General features: G+C 37.4%; 1 protein-coding gene across 3 annotated transcripts in view; it reads left to right on the top strand.

The window, feature by feature from the left end:
- The window catches only part of CYTH3 (cytohesin 3), a 48,360-nt gene that overhangs the window by 7,952 nt on the left and 16,060 nt on the right, over nt 1-24,348 (top strand). For 2 of the 3 annotated variants that reach the window (XM_088174370.1, XM_088174371.1), the window contains exons 2-5: nt 16,400-16,482; nt 17,049-17,113; nt 17,521-17,587; nt 21,716-21,834. In XM_088174370.1, coding sequence (XP_088030496.1) covers nt 16,400-16,482; nt 17,049-17,113; nt 17,521-17,587; nt 21,716-21,834 — 334 coding nt within the window. Of the gene's footprint in view, nt 1-16,365; nt 16,483-17,048; nt 17,114-17,520; nt 17,588-21,715; nt 21,835-24,348 lie in introns of those variants that run through there. The other variant, XM_014869542.2, reaches the window with a different exon arrangement.

Below are 24,348 nucleotides of genomic sequence, written 5' to 3'. Positions count from 1 at the left end.
AGGTTTTTATACAACTGCCTCATTAGTGTAACTTCTGGAATGCAGATTTTAATTTTTTGTTTTAATATCTGATTCATATTGCAAAATACCATTGATGCTGTTTTCTTGTTAAATTCCAAGTATTCAAGAGTCTATTTGCTGTTCCATTTTTGCTTTCATGTACTCTAGATATCATGTTCCTTAATAAGGTCCTTGTTTAGCTCACAATCAGTGTTGTCTGTAGAGTCAAATTCTGACATAAACAGATCCCATTGCCTTACTTTCAAGAGAGGGGAATTCTCAAAAGGAGTATTTGTAGTTGCTTTAGTTACTATAAAATAAGGAATTATGGTTGCTTGAGGCAGTGTTTCTTATATTCGGCAGTCAGATTCCAAGTAAGTTTTTTTTTCTTTTTTGTCTTTCTTACTCAAGTTTGTCCTAATGAACTTCCTGCCCAGTCATTCTGTTGCACCGAGGAGGAATTTTCCCACCAGGCCATGTACTCTGAGTACAAATTTGACCACTTGCAAATGAAATTTTTGAATTTGTAAAGCTGCTGCATGCTTTTGTTCCACTGTTGTAGCTGCCCAGCCAGGGAATGTGGGGGAAAGTTTTTTTTCCCAGGAAGTTGAGGTTAAACCACAGTGGCCATAAGAAGAGATGGTGTCTCTGTTAAGGAGAAACTCCGTTCCTGGAGAAGAACTTTGCAAGTTAAATACATTCTGTGACCATGAAACTCTTCCTACATACAGGACAGGGGCTGGGTCCTGCACAGGACCATGCTCAGCCTTTCCTGAGAGACCAGAAGGACCTGACTCCTGTCCTGTGCATGTGCCGTGCTCCTCTGGCTCTGCTCCAGGCAGGAGCTGCTGTGTGCTGATGATCCATTGTAGCAGATCTGTGAATAGATCCCTGGACTTCACTGCATCTCACTACTGCTTTGTGGTTCTCCCTTTGCGTTTTTCGTATTTTTGGTTCAATTTTTAAAATGTTTTTTTCTCTTCTTTTAGCTGAGGGAGTTCTGCTCAGTACCCACCCGAACAAGCACTTCATGTTTACCTTCAATCGCCTTTATGAGGCTGAAATAATCCTTGCTATAGTCTTGTATTTTGTAAACCTGGTGTATACTAATGGGGGAAAACTCATTTAGTATCTGTCATGTGAATGCATAAATGAGTAGTCCTTATTATGGAAGTATATATTCATAGACTCAAAAGTAACTGTTACTTTACAGAACTCTTTTGCTATTCAGTTTTGACCTACTATACCCTTCTAGTCATTAAAATTATCATATAATGTGGTAGGGGCATTTTAAAGCAGCATCCAACATTCATCTGGGGACAGGGAGAGTATCTGTGCTTGTGTTCCCACCATCTCTTATCAGTTGTGCTGCTATCCCTGATTTGCAGTTTGCAGAGTAACCATTTCGTAACTGGAAGCTGAAACTGGTAGCCAAGGCTAGTCAAAGTTTAGGGAATTGGAATTCCAGGTCCATGTGAGTAGTGTATTCTTTGTGTAGATATTGCTGATTAATTCTGTAATCTCAGAATTCTGGGAATTTCAGGCTGAATCTTAGACCTGTATTCTGTGTATTATATGTGATCAGCCTTTCTAGGCAGCTGACATTTCAGTTTGCTGTACATGTTTTAGCAAGGATAGATGAATGGAGCATATGGAGTTGATTATTTTTTTGGCTATAGGAAGTGGATTTTTGTGCATTAAATATAGTAACTTTCTTTTTTAAATATCTGAGCGGAAGCTTCCCCACTCCCAGTGATTTTTTTAAAAAATAAGAATACATGCAACTTTCTTCACTCTCATTTTGTGCAATGTAAGCTGGAAAGACTCAAAGTTTAGTCTTGGTCTTGTACCAAAAAATGACATAGTATCACATGAATGTTTTAAAAGATTAGGTGATAAGAGCAAACATAAAAAAAGAGACTGGTTTAAGTCCTTCGGCTGTGAATTCACTGATATTCAAAGTAAAGAGAGTATGCATTATGTTAGTGTTCTTATTCTACTGAAAACTTATTTATTTTCCTTTTGTATCTTCTACCTGTGTAGTAAGCCTGGAAAAGTAACATGTGTTATAAAGGGGAAAGGTTAGGTGAAATTGGTAATCCAAATTAAATACAAATAATGCTCTCAAGTTTATAGAGCCTGTGGGTGGGTGGACTTGGCAGATCAATCCGTTGTGGTATGTTAGACTTGAAAGAGCATATGGAGATGATTATTTTCTGGCATTTTGTAGTAAAAGTTTTTGAAGAAGGAAGTTTTAATTTTTTCTAATTTAATTTTTTGGTTTTTTTAGAAATTAGGTGAAAAATAGGAATAATAACATCTTTTGCACTGAGTAGTAAAATAGTTTGTTGTAGTAGCATATGAAAAAACCGATTTATTTGAAGGTAAGCTGCTAAAAGAAATTCTACTGTTTTCCTATTGGCTGTCTTGTTTTCTGAAGATCCTGTGCAGCTGGGACTAATACAGGATCCAGCTGTAATTTTTTTTTTATTGTTGTTCAGATGTCCGGTGATGGTCAGATCTAAGTTATTGTGTGGAAATTCAGTAAAGGAAAAGGGTAGGGTGGGAAAAAAGTGACTCTCCATAAAAGTATTCCAGTAAAAGCAACAGGAACTAGGAGTATCCATTTCAGAACTCTGCCATAAATCCCATCCTGAAATACTTAAACGCCTTCGGATTTTGCTGTAGACTTTAAGTCATCTCAGAGATTTTGGTTAATTTTTTAAACAGAAATGAAGTTGAAATGGGAGGGTGCCGGTTCTTTCAAATTGCTTAATGGAAGAAGATGCTGTTCTCCCATCCACAGTGCAAGGTTTTAGTCTCTTTACTCTCTTTGCAGTATTGGTGCAGTATGTAATGCTGCAACATGGACTAGAGCAACAGGTTTGGGTTTACTCATTTCACTTATGCTGTGTTTTGCTAATCTTTGTTTTACAGAACCTAAGGATGTAAGAAGGGGAGAAGCCTAATATTTTTCTATAGAATTTGATTTACCTTTGATATATTTGGTGCTTCCAATTCTGTCTTTTAGGTACCTACTTCCTTTCCAAATCTTCATTCCAAACTTAACTTGCCCAGGGAGTCTATCAAATAGCTGCCTGAATTTCAGAGTTCTCTTACTGTTGCTCCAAGCCTTTAATTTAAATGTCATTACTCGATCAGTTTGTAATTACACTAGTCTAATTTCAGAAGTTTAGTAACAATAGGATACCAATTGTAAGTCCTGGTTGACTGAAAGATACTTCAAATACTGTAAGTTATATCCATCAATACTGACAGTGACATGAATTTTAAAACATAATTACTCTCTCAAACATAACCTGGACTCTGCATTTCTTTCCATGTGCCTTAATTGGTTGTTGACAATATTTTTTTTTTTGGAGGAAAAAGAAAAAAGAAAGATGAAGATTTACGGTGGGACTGTTGGCTGTGGGATAGCCTGGCACTTAGCCTCTCAGTGCTACAGCAGAAGTGCTTTGAAGGCAGAGCACTTCTAACACAAACCAATTGCAGTGCAAAAACATCTGTGATGTCCTTTTACATACACTATTTCAAATTAATACCATGCAAATAATTAGCTTCTTTTTTTTTTTTTTACATTTGCAGGGATTAAATAACCAGTACCACATTTTGTTCTTGTTTAGTAAGAATGGTAGTCAGAGTTCTTTTCTCCCAATTTTTAAAGGATGTGATCTTTATGTGAATTGTGAAGAGCCTGAAGGAATCTTTCAGTTAATTGTTTTCTTGAATTGCAGGTCAACTTCCAGTGCATTTTGCAAAATTGGTTTTATGTAGACTCTGCCAGTGTCAAAGACCATTAAAATACAGCAACTAGAATTAGAAACTTGGCTTACAGATTTGCTTTAGGATGTTTTGGCTGTATTCATGACACATTATAAGGAAAATTAAGAAAATATTTGTGGCTTAAGAATAAAATTTGCCAGCTAAGTTGAAGAAAGTAGTATGATAATGTCTTGCATTTTGGAAAGGGAGGGAACACTGCACTGTAACTATTACTGTATTGTGTTTTTCTCTGGAGCTCATACGGACTTAGGAGATGATTTTCTAATGTGATGGGAGAACATTAAAAGGTCCTTCTCACATTGGAAAAATAATAGTACAACAATTCTAGCGAAGTTTTGGCTTTTCACTACCTCATTTTACATTTTGAAGAAAGGGTTTCCTGCTGAACAAACACATGTTAGTCTGATAGCATTTTCCTGTATTTGAATTGTGAACAGTCAAATGACTCAAAAAAATGTATGTTGAAGTAGATACAGGGTTTTAGCATAGAATATGTGCATACAATAAATCTATTCAAGTAATCAGTCTGCTTCCTTTCTCTCCCACCCCCTTACAGCTGGAAGTTCATCAGCTTCTGCTACTATATCTAGCTTCCTCTTGAGACTTTCTGGTTTAGAGTTAACAGTGGTGGCAGGCATTAGTGAACAATGTCGTGATTATATTCTGTGGGTCTGTATAAGTTGTCATTTTCCATTGCTGCTGTTTCTAATGGAAAATATGTCATCTATTTAGTAGGAGCATATTATGTGTGCCGTGCAGAGTTGCATTCTGCAGGGTTTAGTGAAAGCATGTACATCATCATTAAATCAGTATAAAATATTCCTAGATTTCATTAGTGACCAATTTGGCATTTAAAATGGAAAATTTATGATATTTTTGTAAGTTCTTAGCTATGATAACACAGGACAGCTAGACTTTCATTTTTAGTTCATAATTAATTATGCTCTGAGGTTCTTTAGTATATGTTAAGACATTGCTTTGAGGTACAAAGAATGTGGAATAATTCAAAAAAAGAAAAATTAGATTCTTCCCGTTGTCTTATCAGTTGTGACCTTTATAACAAAATACTTTCAGTCAGATCTACTGGAATCTAATAGCCTGATTAAAAATTGTTATAACTTACTTTTGGTGACCTTTCTTCTTTAAAGGATCACAATGGAAGCTTTCAGAAACAGCTTCTAGAGAAGCTGGATTTGGAGATCCTGGTTAAACATCTGCAGGGTCAGTTGAGTTTGGCACTTGGGTGTTCTGGTTGAGCTTCAAGTGCTTCAACGAAGTTTCAAGGTCCACTTTAAGACATTTAGAAAAGGTAGAATAGATGCTATGACTGAAGAATGTAGTTTTTGTATGATTTTCAAGTGGACTGTAGACAGCTGCCTGTGCAGGTGTATGTCAGAATTATGGGAGACAAAAGTATAGGTTTAATAGTGCCACTGCTTTTATTACCAACCACTTCTTTCAGTGTTCAAGAAATTGTGAAAACAATAAAGGTGTTTTGTACTTGCTGCTGCATTGTCCATGTCTGTGATACATTGAAGAATTTCTGAACTGCACTAATAAGTTTTCCCACTGTTCAGTATGTGAGCTGTGTTGGTGGAGCTGCAGACATTGATGCTACAGACTGCTTAACAGAAGTTACAGCTTGGTATTTCTGGTTGCCCTAAGGCAAATTTAGGATAATTGCAAGTATGTTAATAGGAGTCAGATTTTTTCAGTCTTACACAAAGTTTGTCTTTGTATAATGAAAGCTTGTGCCAGGTAGAGCACTGCTCTGAAGGCACCACCTCTTTGGAAAGTTGTTTTGCAGAGGCTACATCTGACCACACTGTCAATGGAACTGGTATCTGCAGGTGAAAATATCAGGATTTACTGTAGATTTTACCTGTTTAGGAAGTGATATCTTTTGTTGTTACCTTTTGTGCCATTTTGAGGGGTAGCAGAACTAAAACATATAGTCCTACTTAATTGTTTCCTAGTCAACAAAAGCGTTTCATATTTGAGCATGACAGGATGAAGTGGAAATCTTAGAAAAAATGTTTATTAATAGGAGCAGTGGGAGCTGGCGGACTTAAAAATGAGATTGAGGCTTGAATCTCAGTTGCTTACATTTTCAGGGAAAATGCTGAATCTCAGATATTGAGAGTAACAAAACTAAATTGCTTCGATCTTTGAAGTTATATGGATATGATTTTTTTCTTGTTAGGTACTTAGCTGAGAAAAATGACTAAGTTACTTGAAAATAAAGTACAAAAGATTATGTGTTCAGATTATTTTTCACTGATCTCTGGAAGGAATGCAGTGATTTTGCCAGTAAGGGGCAGAGAAAACAGCTTAGAAAGGGCAATGTAATATTTCAGCAGATTTAGTTGAAACAGTTGGGGAAAGTTTAAATAGGAAGAATGTATTTATTCAAATGAGTTTTGATCAGAATGCCAGGAAGTCCGCCTGGAGTATGAAAAATCTTTCTTTTTGTAACATTTAACTTATGTCTGTACTTAGAAATGTTTCAGCAGATGTTGAATGTGCTCTATTTTGGAAGTATGGTGAAGCAGACTTGGTAAGACTGCTGATGGTCTTTTGCCAAGCAAAGAATGAGAGACCAGGGGTTTGACCTTATGGTAAGTGGATCCATCCAGCAGACTTGTTTTCAGTGGGCCAGAGAGAAAGCTCTTTTATATCTGAATTAGTGACCTGTCAAGCTAATTGTTTCATGGTGTGATGGCAACCAACAATTCACTAGAGCTGTGTATACTCTTTTCTGAGGAATCTGAAAATGCTTCACAGTCTTAAACAGAGCTTTGCTATTCCTTCACCAACAAATCTATGAGTAAATTCCTGACTCTCTGTGTGCCCTCTCAGACTTAAGGCAATGTGACCAATGGGCCTGTTGTTGTAATATTAAGAAACTGGAGCAATTGAAGCCTTAGATAGCCAAGCAGCAACATGCTGTATTAGCTGTAGGGCATTTGTCTCCAAGTACTGCAGCTCAGTGGTTTCCATAGCAGGTATCACAGTTTCTTTTTTTGGAGGAGACTGCAGGAATTTAAAAGGCTTACACAACGTCGGACATAATATTGTGCACAGAGTTGTGCATCCTGGAATCTGTCTTATTTGGGGTGAATATAAATGCTGCCCAAGCAGTTACTTGATAGATGAGCAGTCCTGTATGGCATCCATAGCTGTCTGTGGAGACATTCCTCAGGGATGGAAGATTGCTTTCAAATCCGGCCGTTGCTCCACCTCCTTCAGTGCACAACTCATCTTGGAAAAAGAATAAATAGAAAGCTTCTGTAATAAATATTGTTCTGAAATCTAACTCCAGAACTGTGTCAGGCAGGGATGGAGGAAGGGGAAATATCAACTTTGCCTTGCTTTTCCTGAAATTTGGATTGTGTGCTTTAGAAACAGCCGGCAATCCTAAGTAACAGCTAATGCTCCTCACTAATGAGTGCAGTGCTGTGAGCAGATCCCTCATTGCCAAGAGTAGATGTTACTGGAAATTTGTGACAGAAAGCCTGTCTGAGCCCCAGCTGTTTTGCTGGGAACACAGTGGGTCTGATGAGCTGTGCCTGAATATTGAGCAGGATTTGGGGGTATTGCTGGTGGCTGACCAGCTCCAGGACCCCCCTGCAGCTGCTCAGTGATATTCCTGTCAATTTTCCGTGCTGCTTCTCCAAATGGATCTAACAGGAATGTCTGCTACTGCTCTGGTGTGTTTGCTTTTCAAGTCTATTTTCCAAGGTCTATACTAGGAAAAAATGTAGGTACCTGCCAGCCAACCACTTCCTCTTCCCGGTAACTCAGGGTGGCTGGGGAAACACAGCCCTTCTTGTAAGGGTAAAGCTGAAACACATTGCTACAGTCTTATTCTTTTTTCTTTCTCATACTATTTCAAAAGCTGAAGGAATCAGTATTTTTGCTTGCCTCTTCATCACAGATGTGATTAAATGATCTCTGCTTTCAGGAGGAGTTGTTCCATCCTTGGTCTGAGTTGCTTGGATCCTGGAGCTGAAAGAATTCTAGATTGGCAGCAGGACATGTGTGGTTAGTCCAGGTGTTCACAGGGACTACTGGGAGCCATGTACCAATGGGAGATGAAGTGTTCCTGCTTTCCTTTTCATCCACACATACTCCTTGGGATGGTTGGGAGGAAGAGTCCTGTCCTGATTGACAAGGAAAAGAAGTTGTCAGAGGAGTATTTGCTCTTCTCCTGTCAGTAGTTTAATCTTTGCCTCACACTCTACAGAGCTGCTGGGAGTCATCCCAAACACGTTGAAGTGACCACGGAACCAAATCCTGAGCAGTGGCTGCAGTACTTCAGGCAGTCCAGCTTCCCAATCTCTATGGGCTCCTGCTTGTTCCACCCATTTTCCATCAGCAGTCTGAGCAGGTCACTCTCCCGTGCTGATCATCCAAAGAATTGCTTAAAGTGTTTTCTAATTCCTGTCAGTTTTGTCTGTATGCTTGGCTCAATCAGAAGTGAGCTGTGCTGTCGTAGAAGTTAGTCATGGGACCATCCAGTCCTTTTCCATCCAATTTTTTTGTACAATTCTGTCTAGTAATATGCTACAGTTGTATTGGGCAAAACCATAAATGCCCCAAGTTAAAAGATACATCCTGCTTCTATTGTGTGGTTTGAAAGATCTTACTTGTGGAAAGCTATTGCTTCTACACATTTTAATTTCAGAATTTTCTTTTTTTGCTGCAGGCAAGCAAAATCCACTGCTCTTTTGCTGCCCTTTCTTTGCTCTGTAGTGAATGAAGGGTTTCAGCTAAAGACATGATATCTCTAATGTGCCACTTAGCTATGCTGTGCATAGTTGGCATGGTGATCTGTTCCTTTCACCTCCTAGACAGTGTTGAGGGGGAGTCCTGATTTCCTTCCCAAGACTCCCACTTGAAAAGTGGTTGTTATTCTGCATTGCAAGTGGATACATAATGTGCTATCAGCTGTTATCCGTGGTCTCCCCATGTGTTATTGCTGGATCATTCTCTTCCTCAGGGGGTGCTAAATTTTTTTGACCTGAATCTTGCCATGAAAGTGTACAAAAGAAATTCAGAATTTGCAGACTTCCACTCTCTAAAGACTAAATTTGTGTTAATGCATACTATAAATATAATGTACTCTAGGCAAAGGCTTTCAAATGCAAACATCAGAGAAAATTTGTTTGATTTCAGCTGTGGCACTACATAAGTTCTCCATTTGTTTCTCCAGTTTTGCACATACAAGTGCTCCACAGAGAGAAAATTATTACTGAGCTTTCCCAAAATTATTTATCTGTGAGATTCTGCCTTGCAGCATACATAATGAGGAGGGGGAAAAAAAAAATTCTGTTTGACAGTATTTTGTTGGTCTCATGCAGTGTCAAGAAAAGGCTTGAGGCCACTTCCTTTTGGAAGAGTGATGTGTGTATTTATAATGGTGGAACTACTACACACAGCTAATTCTGATCACCCTTCGTCATTATTTGCTGTGCAGAAAAGAAAATAGATGCAATCATTTTGTTAAAAAGCTGAAAGCAGAATAAGAAAAGTTGAAGGCAGTATAAATGCCCCACTGTTTCTAAGGCAGCAGGACAGTACAAGACTGTGCATTTTTACTGACAGTGCTTGGCACTGCACAGCATTGCATTTGTCCCACATTAGTTCCATGTTACTGTTTCCCATGTTGGAAGAGGACTGTGATGTTGAGATGTGATAGTGTTGACAGTGTGTAGCTGTAACGCTGAAATCAGAACAGTGATTCACCAGAATTCCTGAATAGTAATTGGTAATAATGCTGATGAAGGCACATATTATGTTGGATAGTATTTCCTGTATCTGTGCTAATCTGTTCATAGCCCTCTCTGAAACACACACCACTACAGTGTGGCCAACATCTTCCTTTTTAATTTCCACATTAGCTGGCATAAAATTTTTCTGCACTTCTTAAATATGCATGGATGTGCATATTTTAACACTTTATATTATTAATGCAAGTATTAATGTATTTGGGTAAGAGACTTAGAATGCTGAGTTAAACTCAGCTTTCTTTTCATATTCAGTAATTTGTATTTACATATTTTAGAAAGAAAAGTTGACCTAGAAGCATCTTCTGATCTTGAAGCACGAGTAGAGTGACTTCAAAAGAAAAATGCTTCTGAAAGGAAATCCACGCTTATCTATTATTAATATCAGGTTGAACTACTTTTAGTATTTAGAGAATACAGCCTGTAAGGGTGGGCTTTTGGGACTGAGCTAAGCGGGTTTTAGGGCTGGCTGACCTCAAGAGGGTTGCTGTCCCCTGTACCTTTGTGCTGCCCGGGGTTTCTGCTGTGCCTGTTTCGTTGTCTTGGGCAATTCTGTGGTCCCTTGGTGAAACCATTTGTCCTCCTAAATTGGGAAAAGAAAAAAAACAACTCAGGAAAACAGGGTCCAGACATCGAATGGCAAAGCAGTGCAGGAGCATAGAGGAGCAGGGACCAACTCATTACCTGTGAAATCTTGCTCAGACCTGTTCTCTGTGGGTTTTTTCTTCTCTCCCCAGGTGATGCTCCTTTATGTGATTGAAAGTGGTTCTTTTATTTAGTTGCTGCAAAACACTTGGTTTCCTAATGGAAATACATAAAAACATTGAAATAAGACACACTATTGAGTTAAAGGAGGTAAGTATAATATAACCATGACCTTCAAATGCCTGCTCATGAAAATAAAGAGCATGGACAGTAAAAAAAAAACAACAAAAAACACTCATTAACTTAAACACACCCTGCTTTCTAATGGCCAGTATCTGTGTCAGAGGCTTAATTAGGAGCTAAAAAGCAAGGGAGATGCCTCTCCAATTTCTGTAGTCTATCTGTATAGGAAGGTGAAGATGTGGAGTTGCTGTAAAGCACCTCTTTGTGCTTTGATGCCGTTAAGAAGGGCAGCTCATCGCTCCCAGGCAGGATTAGCAGCTCATGCGAGAGCTCTGGGAAGCCTTTACACTCCTGTTCCCTGCACAGCTGTTGGTGCTCGTGTTCTGTGCACACAGTTTGTAAAGACACATCTGCTGCTGCTGCTGTCTCCTCTTCCTGTTGTACTCCATGGGCAGAAACATTTGCAGGTATCATGGCAGGGCATGTCGGTTGTGACATCTGAAATAAGATGGATTTTGGGAGGCAGGTAAAATTTTCCTTCCCTCCAAATCAATGTTATCTGGACCCTGATTTTGCACAGTTTTGCAACTGCCTGCTTTCTGCTTGACTGGAGAGACTAACACATTAACAAATTATTTAGGGCTATTTCTGGCCAGAACAAAAACATAATCTTGCCTTATTTGAAGTAATTCATACGGATTTTAAGAAATACTGTTTGTTTTTTGCAAGAGATGATTTCACGCTTGATGGTACTGTGACCCTGCTGGATCTTTTCTGTAGAAAACAATGTATTTCATATTTCCAATTTTTTTATGCTTTTGTCTGTTTTAAAAAAAACTACAGAAATGTATACCACTGATATGATAAAACTGCTTTGCAGCAGGAGTAAAAGGAAGAAATCTCGAAGGTGTAGCAGATCAGAGGGAAAAGATTTCCTCTAAATTTCTGAAAATGTATTTTTTGTGGTAATAGTGTTAATGCTTTTAGGGTTTTGCCTCCCCACCCCCATTACTAGAAACACACAATGATAATATCTTTGCTCTAACTTTCTTGCAAAGTATGGCCTTATCCTAAAGAAAAAATTGTTTTCAGGAACATCTTGTAATTGTATGATTTCCAGCAGCTAAACAATGAGAATGATGGATGTGCGTTGGAGGTTCTTTGCTGGGTTTGGCCACTAATGTGATTTCTGGCCACAGAGTCCCTTGTGATTGGAAACTCAAAATAACTCTGCAAGCCATGGATTCTGTCCTAGATTCCTCATACCACCAACTGGTGATTTTTTTGTGTGTGAAAGGATATTGTGTACAGGATTATTTCCCCCCCTTGATGGAAGTGTCATTGCTCCTAGGCTGGAACATGCTCAGATTCACACAGTAAGGTAGTTAAGGAAGCAGCCAAATCCAGCTGGTTTTACTGATGGAATTTAATGTAGATACAGTTTGTTTCTGCACTGTGAAGTGAATCTATTCAGAAGGATGTCCTCCTACGAAAACTTCTATGGAATTTTTAATAGCCACAAGTGGTTGGAGCATTGTTTATACATCTTGTCTGAAAGCTGGAAAATGTTCCTGTAAATCATGTTTTTAAAAAAGGGAGCATGTAGGGGGAAAGGAAGAGAGAATAGCCTGAGAATGTCCGTTGAGGCAAATGTTCTGAGACAATCAGATTTGTTCTCAGAGATGAATGTATATTATTTTAAAGGCCAGAAGAAACATGTCTACCCATTTTGTGTATGGGTGAGGAAAGGTTTGTTTAGTTTTAAGCCTTGCATTGTGTAAATATCTTTACACTTGCAAGATGTTTCAAATGCAGCAAAATTAAATTCCATCTAATTGTTCTTTGCTTGGAATGCAAATACTGAAGACCACTAATTTGGGACTGACACAGAAGAAGGAAAATGTTTATCTTTATGAAACCAAGAAGTTAGCTGAGCAAAGAGAGTCAGAGTTTTTATTGCTTTGTAAGTGAGGTTACAGAATTAATGTTTTGTCTGTGTTAGATATTGTTAGATGTTTGCTTTCTGCTGGTTGTGGATATTTTACTGTGTCCTCTTGAGAGACTGAACTCTGAAGTCAGTTGAAGGGGTCAGGTGAGATTGCTTTAGACTTTGGCTGGTGACTGGCAATCGAAAGGCCAAAGTTAAACACAGGACTTTTGCTTCTTATGATACCATTGGAGAGCTGGAAAAGATTTAAATGTTACCACTGAAAAGGAGGAAGGTATCATGATTATGGACTTGGGAAGTACTAGATTTCTGTTTCCTATTATGGGATTTGCTCCTGGTTTTCACTAACCCATGGGAACTTTCTTTGCAACCTGATCTGCAGTTCTTTCTCAGTCTCTAAAAGTTTTGGGTTTTTTGGTACTTGCTAGCTTAAAAATGCTTCATAGTGAGAGTTGTGTGATAATACTGTTCTTTGGATATTGTACTTGGGCTGTCCATAGTGGAGAATTACTTAACCAAGCGACATCAGAACTGATGCACAATACACTGATTTCTGTGCTGAGGTGCAATTGGTTTGTCTTCCCTAACATGGTGTAGTAAACAGAACTGTATTAAAAATGTGTTCCATTCCATGTTGCATTACAGGATGTTCATTTAAGTACATATAGTTCAATTACAAGAATTTAATTCTGTAGGCCAAGTTGGAATATATTAAGTATTTTTCTATTTTTTTCTATTGGTAGTAGGAGTAGTATTGCAACATATATGGTATTGTGTGTTTCTTTCTGTTTGGCCAAGAATATAATTTGTATTTTCAACAACTGTGTTCCTCATAAATAAAATATCAGTAGTATATTGACTTTCTCTTTAGTAGTACATGAAGCTCTGAAGTTCAAGAAAAAAGAAATGCTCTCCCTGTAAGGTAAAAGATTTCACAGAAATTACTTATATTAGAACACTGTCTTTATTTAAAGATTAGAAGATAGCATGAAAGAATGCTGCAGCTGTAGCTTGTTCACTGTACTTGAAATGCTTTTGTTATTTTTCATTATTTAAATGTTCATGCTAACTCCTCCCATCCTGTCTACTTTGTGTTTAGATTGGTGAAAGAAAAAAACACAGAAGTGACTCGGAGAGGACAGCTAGAAAATATGTTTTACCGAACAAATGCATGATATATGCTCCATGAGTAGTTTTGTGTGGAGGATTATGTGAACACAGGGTTGAAAAATAAGTGTTTGCTGGAGGCAAAAGGGTGGCCTTGGGAGGGGTCTGCCAGAGCAAATCATCTCTTACCATGTACCTGCAATGTTTGCTTAGATCTGTAAAGATGTTTTAATCCACCAGTGTGTGTTGCCCTCCTATGCTAATATTTCAAAAGCCTTAATTGAAATACAGAAATATTAGCTTTTGTTTTAAGACAGAGTTGAAAGAGCAGGGAGAGTGGCCATAAAGTCACAGCCTCCTGGAGCAGACACCTTCCAGGCTGTAATGCCACATGAAATCTCTTCAGAAACCTTTTTTGCTAGACAATCAGCAGAAGGATGATAATGAGGCAAACATCTTCAGTATCACACAGAGGCCAATTCATGTGACTCCAGGACAGTGCACTTGGGAGTGATCCTGGCGAGTCAATCGTCCCTTTCTGTGCTGGTGGTGTGAGGGAAAGGAAGATACTGTCTATACCAAGAGTTTCCAGAAGTTGAGCAGTACTGTAACTCCCACTCAGTTATATCCTTACTCTTCTATTCTTATCTAAAGATACTGAAATATTTTGGCTCTGATATTTAAATATCGTTATTTAAAGATGTTGCATTAATGTCCGGTTTTATCTAAGTGCTCTCCAAGTGCAGAATCTTCTTTTTCAGCAGACTGCTTGTCTTGTATCTGGCAGATAAATACTTGATGTTATTTTCTAATGCAAAATGTAGTCTGACTCCATTTAGCTTTTTTCCTTTCTGTCTAACAGCATCATTAATTATACCGTGAGTCTTGTCTCTACTGTGGCTGTGATCAGAGGAGAGGAAAATACAGCAGACAGTATTTGGGTGCTGTAGGAAGACACTGAGGTGTTTGATTTCTGTTTTTTTGTGGGTTGCTTGAGCATAGAAAACTGTTACAATTCATGTTGATTCCAAAAAAGCAATTTCACTTGTTCCAGATATTCCAAATCTGTCCCAAGGAGCCTTCACTGTGTAGTAGAGTAAGGGAGAAGAAACTGCAGTAGCACTCAGTGTTGTGTGGATTTGGGAAGGGGTTGTGGTAGTGACTTATCCAGAAGATTTGTAACTCTTCTTGAAGAAAAAGAAACGCCATCTATGAATTCTAAATATTGCTTCAAGATGATTTTCTGTTTGAGGTTTGATTACTTTTTCTATCTCCAGCGAAGGTGGGAGTTACCAAAATGTCTTGCTGCAGCAGAGTTAAAAATTTAGCATCTCTTACTAATACTGCAACTGTAAAGCTGCAGTGTAATTTCATCTACAGTACTGCAGAAATGCTTTAAAGATATCAGAATGTGCTTCCTAACTAAGAGAGTGATTATATGTGGTTTGCCTTTTTTATAATCAACATTGGGTAGCAGTATTAATTTTTTTTGTCAGTGCTCAGCTAGTTGGAATATTTGTGGTGTGTTTATGTACATAGTGTGTGTATAGTCATTAATTCTCTGTGGTTTAGGATCTTGGAGTAAACATATAATGCAAAGATGTGATGTAGGGATGTATATTTATAAGGTTTGATGTGGAAAGAATCCTACCGCTATTTGCATGCAAGAAATTTTTGGGAGAGGGTGGCTTTCTGATGAGATGAAGAGAATAAGCAGGTAAACATATTGAAGTCTGGTATTTGTTCTACAGAAGACTGTCATTTCCTAAACTGAAAGTAATTTAATCATGTTTGTATCTGGAGTAGTTAAATGAAATCATTTGCCATAATTACTTCATGTCTAACAAGGTCTGTCGCCATTTGGATTTTGTAATGATTCAGATCCTAAAAGGAAAGGAGCTTAACCACTGGATGTTGAAATAATCAATATATTTCATTATTAGGATTTAAATAGATGCTCTGTTCCAAATGTGTGTTTAAAACTCTCCTCTCAAGCTGACTTTTCTCTGTAATCCTGTAGCTATAGTCTGTTATGTGTGTATAGGACATAAAGCAGTGGCCTTGACCATCCCAAATGACTGCATTTGTTGTCTCTTACATACCTCATTCATTATTTTTGTTGTTCCATTTTACTGAGCTGGAAGGAAAAGCTGTTTTATAATTAAGGAACGATTTCCAAGGAATTGAGTAGGATTAGAACTGTTAATATAGAATTGTTGCACTGGAGGTGAATATTTGTAGTTGGTGTCTAGTGCTGTACAAATGAGCAGAAGTAATCTCTGTCCAAAGAAGTTTCTTGCTGGGGAACATCTGGTTGTTCAAGAGAAGCAGTGGTTTTATGCTAATGATTTTTGGAGTTTGCTGATTGTCAGACACAGACTCAGGGTGAGGCTGGGATGAGTGACAGACACACATTTGCATCCTCAGTAGCAACCAATTTTTATCAGCACCAGGGTGCACATCTTGTGTATAGCATTGGCTATTCTTGGGCTTTTTTCCTCTGGAAGATAGTAATATCTTCTGAATCATAATTAATTTACATGAAGAATTTTGATATGATATTATAGAATTATATCTCACTTGAATTTGGCAATTAAGCTGTAGAACCAAATCTTGCCTCATCATGTGGTAACAAGATTCCTTTGACTGCGTGTTTTTCTTTTGGAAGATAATTCTGCCCATAGTCATTCATTCAGTTACCTTACTTAGGATTTTTATAAAGCAGATAACAAATATATTAGATTTAGGTTTCGTTTGTGTTGCTTGTATTTATTTGTTTTGGGTTTATTTCCTGAAAATTATGTAAAAGAAATGTCCTGATGTTTCATATAAGCTTATTTTTCCTAATCAGTTTATTAAGTTTTCTGTGATGATGAGGTATGTTTGCAAATGCTAAAAAATTGTACATTTTGCTCCATTCCAGTGCCTGATGACCTCTCCATGGAAGAAAGAGAAGAGCTTTTAAATATTCGTCGCAGGAAAAAAGAACTGATTGATGATATTGAGGTAATTGATTTACTGTAAAGATCCTTAGAAGACTCCTTCAGTAGATTAAGTTACAGAGTTAAGCTGCAGACCTAAATATGAATTTCAGGTAATGGTTTGGAAAGCATAGAAACTACTTAAACTAAATATTCCTGATAGTGAACAGGACTTATGCATTATATGTGTGCTTTTAAAAATATTAACATCTGAATTTATGCAATGCAATATATGCAGATGTCCACATTTGATTTGTGTAATCAAAAACTCATTAAATAGCAGATTCACATCCAGGATAGGAGTGAGTGAGAAATGTGGGTAAAGAAATCCTATTGAGTGATAATGGCAGTTTGGTCCTGGTGCTGTGGCATGAGCACACACTGAGAGTGCAGGTTCATGTGCTTAACAGTCATTCATTATAATAAAATCTTTAAATATCTAAGGAAGCCCTAAGATTGTTCACTTTTCTTCAGGTAAATAACAAATATTAGGAAATAAAATCTATTTGATCATATTATTATATGATAGATGATTTCAAAAGATGTTCTAATGTAGATTAATGTATTGTCCTTCCTTCCTTCTTTTGACAGAGATTAAAATTTGAAATTGCTGAGGTTATGACTGAAATTGATAATCTAACTAGTGTGGAAGAAAGGTAAGTAATGCCAACATATGGACATGATTCAATGAGACCTTGGAACAGCAAGTGAAAATACCTTTCCCATGCAAAACAAATAGTGGATTACCTTTATTTAGTCTGTTCTAAAGCCTGACTTTATCCATGCAGGCGTGTCATTTGTTTGGATAGAGAATATGTTGGATAGAGTGTAATATTTTACTGTCCAGTTGATAAGGATATGGGTCTCTGAAGCTGCAATTTGTAATGATTAGCATCATAAATAAAATAGCATCAAAATTTCCTCCATTATAAAAAGCAGATGTCTTGATTTTGTAGTAGAAAATACAAAGTAGCAAAACACAAATTGAAAGTTCATGTAGAAGTCTTTTTGTAAAAGAGTGACTGGTAAGTGCTTGTTGTTTCTTCTTTGTCTCCGTATGTAGCAAAACTACACAAAGAAATAAGCAAATAGCCATGGGAAGGAAGAAATTCAACATGGACCCTAAGAAGGTAGAGAATTTTCTTTCACTTGTCAGGAATCAAGTTTGTGCTTGTAGTACAGTCTATGGCAAATACATCTGTGGATTTTTAAAGAAATATTTCTGATAATGTTAAGTTCCTAGGCCTTACTTGCATGTCCTGTAACACACTGAGCAGAGGGTTAAACTGGAAGCAGCCATCAGCTCAGGTGCCCGTTGCATGCTTCTTTCACTTAAACAAAGCCTTGATAGTGGAGGTCACTTATCAACAACCAAATATGCCAGGTATTGATTGACCTGGTTTGCTCTGTACCTGATAGAGGTCTTCTCTGTTGATATGTCAAATATAATTAAATTCTTTTTTTTATATGTGGTTGTTAGTGAGGTCATACTTCTTATTCTTTAATGCTCTCCTATTTTTATCTTTCAAAATACCTTTGCCATGTTTTTTAATTTGTTCTCATGCAGATATATTTGGATAATGGATATATAATCCATTCTATTTGGATTATATTGTATATTATATTTAGGTATCTAAAGCCTGTTTCTGAAAAAGGCATATGTGAATATCTGTATTTTTGTATATACACATATACTTGTAGATGTGTTCCTATCTGACTTTCATAAGCTTGGTTACCAGTTTCAAGAAATGTGCTCTACGTGTAGCCAGGAAGTAATGCAGTTCTTTCTGAAGTGTTTCTCTGTTTCTTAAATAGTTGTTAATTTTCTGGAAAATTTGGGGACCTGCACATTATCTTACAGACCTCCCCTGCAATATTTTAAGAGAGCTTCTTTGACATGTTTGACCTTTAGCTTCTGCTTTTCATATTTCATCTTCCTTGCTGTGTTTTATTGTCTTCTATTGTTTGTAATTGAGATTCCATTTTGAATTTGCGAAGAGTGTTCTTTAAGATCTTTTTGGAAATCATTTAACATTTGTTTTTCTGTGTTCTTGACATATTTTCTTTCCTATTGTGTTGAGTTCAGTTACATTTTGGTGGCTTTTCTGAAATGTTTCAAGTACAGTGATGGCTTCTGTTCTTCAAAATGTTTCCAGTTTGCCAGAAATTCTCAAGTTCAAGGACTCTTTCTAAACCACTGCCCATATCTTTTATATTTATTTTCCATTTTGGTGACTGCTTAAACTTCTGTTCTGTTGAGGGCAGAATACCCCCAAATATCCTGGTAGTTTCCTGTGGTCCTCTAGCTCTTTCAAGTCCTGGAAGTTTGTGGCAAAGTCACAGGATGATGCCAGACGCTTTCATTCCAGCATTAACTATTTTTCATTATGGTCCTTGCTGGATGAAATTATTTCTATAAATAAATGCTGTGGCCACATTGCTACTGTAACATCATTTAAATGTGGTGAGCAGACTTAGAGTAGTAATTTGTTAATAATGCCTGTGATCAGTGGTGGCTGTCTGCTCTGAAGCTGGGCCGTGGTGTTGTTGGCAGCTGCCGTGTTCAGTTACAGACAGCTGCAGTTCACATCCTTCTGGTGCTGGGAAAAGCTGCCTGGGACTCACTGGGAAAAGGATGGTTTTCATTCAGAAACAGGAGGGAAGATGGTCTCTGGATTTAGGAATGCCAAAGAACTGGGGTAAAAATACTTGAATTGAACCCACTAAGTCTCCTCCTTTAAAACCAGATAACAGAGGTCTCATGTTTTCATATTAGCAGGAACACAATGAGATCATTTTCTTTCATCACTTCTATTTGAATACACACCTATGTGTACGTAGAGCAATTTCCCCTTGCCCCCTCTGAAAATAGGTGTGTTTTCTGTACTTCCATGATGTTCTACCTGGGGGTTTGGATTTGGTGAGCTCGTGTGGGAAGGGCTGTAATGGTAAAGTTTGTAAAACACTTCAAGAATCTGTGTGCAGAGACAAAGTTGTGCTGGAAATTTGCTGTGCTGAAGTTGGTACTGCTTGTGTTGGGCCCAGGAAATGAATGCTCTGTGACAAAGGCAGGGTTTAAATAACTTAAAAATTTATAATTGAGTTACCATAAAAGTGATGCAATTCAAAGCAGATTTCATTGCAGTGATGTAATAAAAAAATATAAATCCATGCAATATTTGTAGTGAATATGGAAATGTCTGTAGCCATGAGTTTTGTGTGAGTAAGTTAAACTGGTACAGCTGTCATCTGTCTCCTGTCAGTCTACAGAAAGAAAATTTGCATCAAGACAAAAGATAGTGTAGGAGGTGATGGGGGTTTGCTTGGCCTATTTTGCCTTTTATTCCAGACGCTGGAGTTGTTGTCCCAGACAAATTACTTTTCCTGTAGGTTTGACTTCTGGTTCTTTAGCATCTTAGGAAAATTAAAAAGAAAAAATCCAGGAAAAGGAAAATTAAATTGATTTTTGCAGTATGGTAAAGTGTCTGCTTCTGTGCACAGAAATTTGTTTTCCATACTTCAAGTCATGTCCGTTATCAGTAACTTGTACAACTTCAAAAAAACTATTCAGATCAGTCTGTTTATACTAAGCATAAATAATATGGTCCAGGTGTTGAACCAAAGGAATGTGCTATTTCTGATACCAGATGAAAAATTCTCTTTTTGATTGTCAGAGAGGAGAGCTTTGTGTATAACTTGGGATGGGAAAAAGAGCTATATTTTGTAGCCAAATATTGTACAAATAAGCTTTGAAGTGATCAGTTTTGAGGAAAGCTCAGCAATTTTTGGTTAAAGGTGTAATGGATATATTCTTTGCAAAGAAATCACATCTGTTGTGAGATGACTTATCAAAATATTAAGTTGTCAGAGTACCAGCCTGGTATCGAAAATTTTCAGATGATGGTGAAATTGTTCTGAGAGAATTGCATTCCAGACTTTCTAAAGAAAGCATAAAGCTTTGTAACATCACCATTTACTTTCCCTGTTAAATTAGGTCAGAAAATTGACCTTTTATTTGTCAGGTAACCATTTTATTATTAAAAACTAGAATTAATCTAACAGAAGGATAATAATTTTTTTTAATATTTATAGAGGGCCATCTATGCTATAAAAAAAGAATTTTTTCAGTTGTAATGCAATAAATAATACTCCACTTGCAGAAATTGAAAAACTAGTATTCTTGAAATTCTGAGATAGTCTAGTATAGGATACTAGTAATAATTTATTAGCCTCTTCTGTACATATCTGGAATCCAAGACATTAAGGCTGCTTAAAGTTTCCATTTCTGCTTTTCACCAGCCATGTTATTAGAGTTTGAAGAACTCAGCAGGAGTAGCAGCATCTGTGTTGGGGTCTGTGGGCTGTACAGAGGATGGTTATCCCTGCATGACCTGCTCAGAGTCACAACAACATCCCTTCCATCCTTTCCATAATCTCTGTATAACTCTTAGTCTCCTTTCTTTGCCACTTTCCAGAGAAATCTCTGGGCTTCCCTGGCGTGTGCCAGTTGTAGGGCAGTAATTTATGGAGGATAGGACTCCTGGGTCTCCATCAAGTACCCTCTGAGGACAGGGTAAGACTCCACCTGCCTTGGGTAGCAGCTGACTGAGCAGCCCTTTGTGAGTAGTGTAGCTCCAGTCCTTTGTGAGTAGTTTAGTTCCAGCACAGCCAGAATTCACTGATAATCCCAATGTCAGCATAAACTCTTTAAAACTGGTTTCAGTATCTTCAGCTGTGACTTCCTACTGCAAGTAGTGGCTTGATGTATTGGGTTGCAGTTTGTAGATTGTACCAGATGCTTTATTTTGTGTCATGGTGGTAATTAAGTTGTTTCTACGTACCTCTTCATTATATGATTTTGCAGATTATGGCTCTGCAGACATTGATGCAATGTTGGGAACAGGCCAGCTCACACATTAGCTCCAAAGATCAACATGAAATCATTATTCAATTAATATTTGATCTTTCAAATCAAATATTTAGGGTTGAGGGATTCAAACTGCCACCTTGTACTTCTAGCCTTAAAAATGTGTTCTCATTTTCATCTTAAAACCAGTACTAAATATTGCTCATCTAACTGAAAAACATTTGTTTACCATTTTATTAAAAGGAATAAAAAATCTGTTGGTAATGTAACTCTTAATACGCCATGTATATGTCTGTGTCAGTATATTAATACTAAATGTTACCTGATATTTACTTAAATGCTTGTGGAAGAAGACATTACATTCCTTTTCCTCTGGAATTTCTTTTCCTAGGGAATACAGTTCCTGATAGAAAATGACCTCCTGCACAACACTGCAGAAGACATTGCACAGTTCCTTTATAAAGGAGAAGGATTAAATAAAACGGTAATTGGAGATTACCTCGGTGAAAGGTAAAGTAGAAATGTTGGAACTTTGCTCTTGAGCTTACAAAGCACTTTTACAGGTTTTGGGTAGTTCCCTTCACAGGCTGCAGGTGAGAGCTGCTCGAGTACTCTGAGATCCTTAAAAGCTACAGGGGAGATGTAAAACTGCTACAGTATTGTGATAGGTTTTTTTCCTGTTAGGTTGTTATTTTTTAAATGGGTACATTATGGAATGTTATTTAATTAACTATAATTTAGTATAATGAGTAAACCGAAACATTTGTCTGTAGTGCAGAATTCAATACCGTGAGCTTTTGGAATGCCTGAGAGTTGTGTTGCAACACTCCTGGTAACTCTTAGTACTGTGTCCAGAGGAGGAGTGATTTACAGTCAGTAATAATTGGACAGTAAAGGAATTAGTTATTAAAGCAGCTACTTCCTGGGACAGTGGCTGCAAGCAGGTTTTGGTGTTGTCACTTCCCTGCATGCACACATCCCATTGCTAAGCAGGTGCCTCCAAGGGCAGCTACACCCTGTCCTTATCAATCCTGCTACAATAAACCTGCAGTGTGCATATTTATGCACAGTGTTGCAAAACACAGTCAGAATGCAAATGACTTCCATTGCTGTGTAAGCCAAGAATTGATTTTAAAAGGCAGCTGAGAGAGGCAGCAGTGCAGTGGGTTGGAGTGTGTGTATGTACATGCTGGCACATGTTCCAGTGGCACTTAGGGAGCTCTCAGAGGTGACTCATTTAGGATGTGCTCCTGTGGTGATGGGTTGTGGCAGGTCTCTTTTGAGACACTTTTCAGGCTGGTTCCAGCAGCAATGGCATGGTTTTTGCTTAGCAGTTTCCTCTTGGCTTTCATAGGTTCAGTGAAAGTTTTTACTGTAATATGAGTATTTTAAAAATAGATCTTTGTTTTGAAGTCCCTATGCAGAATATGTAGACATGTCAACAGTTTTTATACAACAGAATTATGTCTGAGGCCATTCTCTTGTGCTTTGCCACCCCCTCCCACAGGCCCATCATAAATTACTTCTGTATTCTAGCTAAATATAGCTGGAGACAAGACCAGGTTAGTCAACTAACTGAAATATTTATATAACATTCTGTCATAAAGAGACAGATTCTATATTACTTACTGTTACAGTCTTACAGCACTCAGCAAACTGAAAAAGTGAATGGTGAAATGGAATAAGATAACACTTAAAAATATAGCAGAAATTAAAATAAATAAGGGATGAATTGCATTCCAAAAAAAGAGTTATGGGTTTTTTTCTATGCGGGTAGGTCTTCAGTTCTTTTTTTAAGTGGCTTCCTGGAGCATTTGTGTTATTTATCTTGTGTCTTTGGAGGTGCACCCAGCACAAGTACTCTATAAACAAAATAAATAATTTGCTTAACGTAGAAACATACCCCTCTATTATACTCTTTTATTGCACTCTCATGCCACTTAATTGAAAAGCAGTTGCCCAGTTAAATTGTACATTGCTAAATTTGATGAGAATTGCTTGGATTTGCTGACAGGACTGGTGTGTTTTTCTGTAAACAATGTGGGAACATGCTAATGAATGAACAGTTGGTTTTAAGGTATTTACTCCTGAGTTGCAGGTTAGTCTGACTATGCAGTTAGTCAGCAAAGCAACAGATAATTCCTGGTGGGTGCACACCTTTCTATTTTTGGGTGGAGGCTGATACACAGCATTCTGTGTTGGTGAGGTATTTAAAGCACACCCTGAGGTTTATAAACCTTTATTCTTCTGGCACAGCAACTCAGTGATGGCGTAGGCCAAGTTCTGTCCATCCACATAGTTTTTTGTTCGTTAATGTTTAAATGTTACTTTTGAATTTAAACACCCTTGCATCAAACAAAGCATGAATTGGCTCATGATCTGCATACCAATACAGGAGAAGGGTGAGAGGAAGCCCATTCAAAACCTCTTCTGATTTTAGTTAACTTTGCTGTACCAACTCTTGGGAATGGAGTAAGAGTACAGTACATGCCAAGTAGCTCTTTTCAAAAGCTGCTCTTTTTCTTGGATGCAATCAATAGAAGCATTTTGGTTTCTTATCTCTGTACATAAATTAAGATACTGCTTCAATATTTTCTGTTCTTAGAGTGGAAAAAAGATAGTTTGTTCATTGTGTGTTTTATGGCTAAAGAAATTACTCTTGAATTAACCATTATTTTAAGAATTCATGACAATTTCTGCAAAAGGCTTTTTACTGAATGAATTTCTCAGACATCCTCCTATGTCAAGGCAGGTACAGGAATAATAAATGTCAAGCAAAGAAGGCACGGTTATTATTAGGGCATTTAAAAAAGCAGTTCTAAAATAAGTTGAAATGTTCTGGCTTTTGCTGACCTACCAGCGAAAATTGGCAAAGTACTACTGTTAAATATGAAAATACCTCTCAATGTGTAGATTATTTCTGATGGCTTTATTTGATCAGTAGGATTGTTTATTTCCTTATTTATTTTCGGAAGCAAATCGAGATAATTAACAAGTCTTTAAAGGTCAGAATTGTAATTGTCT

Source organism: Sturnus vulgaris, chromosome 16, assembly GCF_052056855.1.
Source record: "Sturnus vulgaris isolate bStuVul1 chromosome 16, bStuVul1.hap1, whole genome shotgun sequence".
NCBI classification, from domain to species: Eukaryota; Metazoa; Chordata; class Aves; order Passeriformes; family Sturnidae; genus Sturnus; species Sturnus vulgaris.
This window is presented reverse-complemented; position numbering and strand designations above follow the sequence as displayed.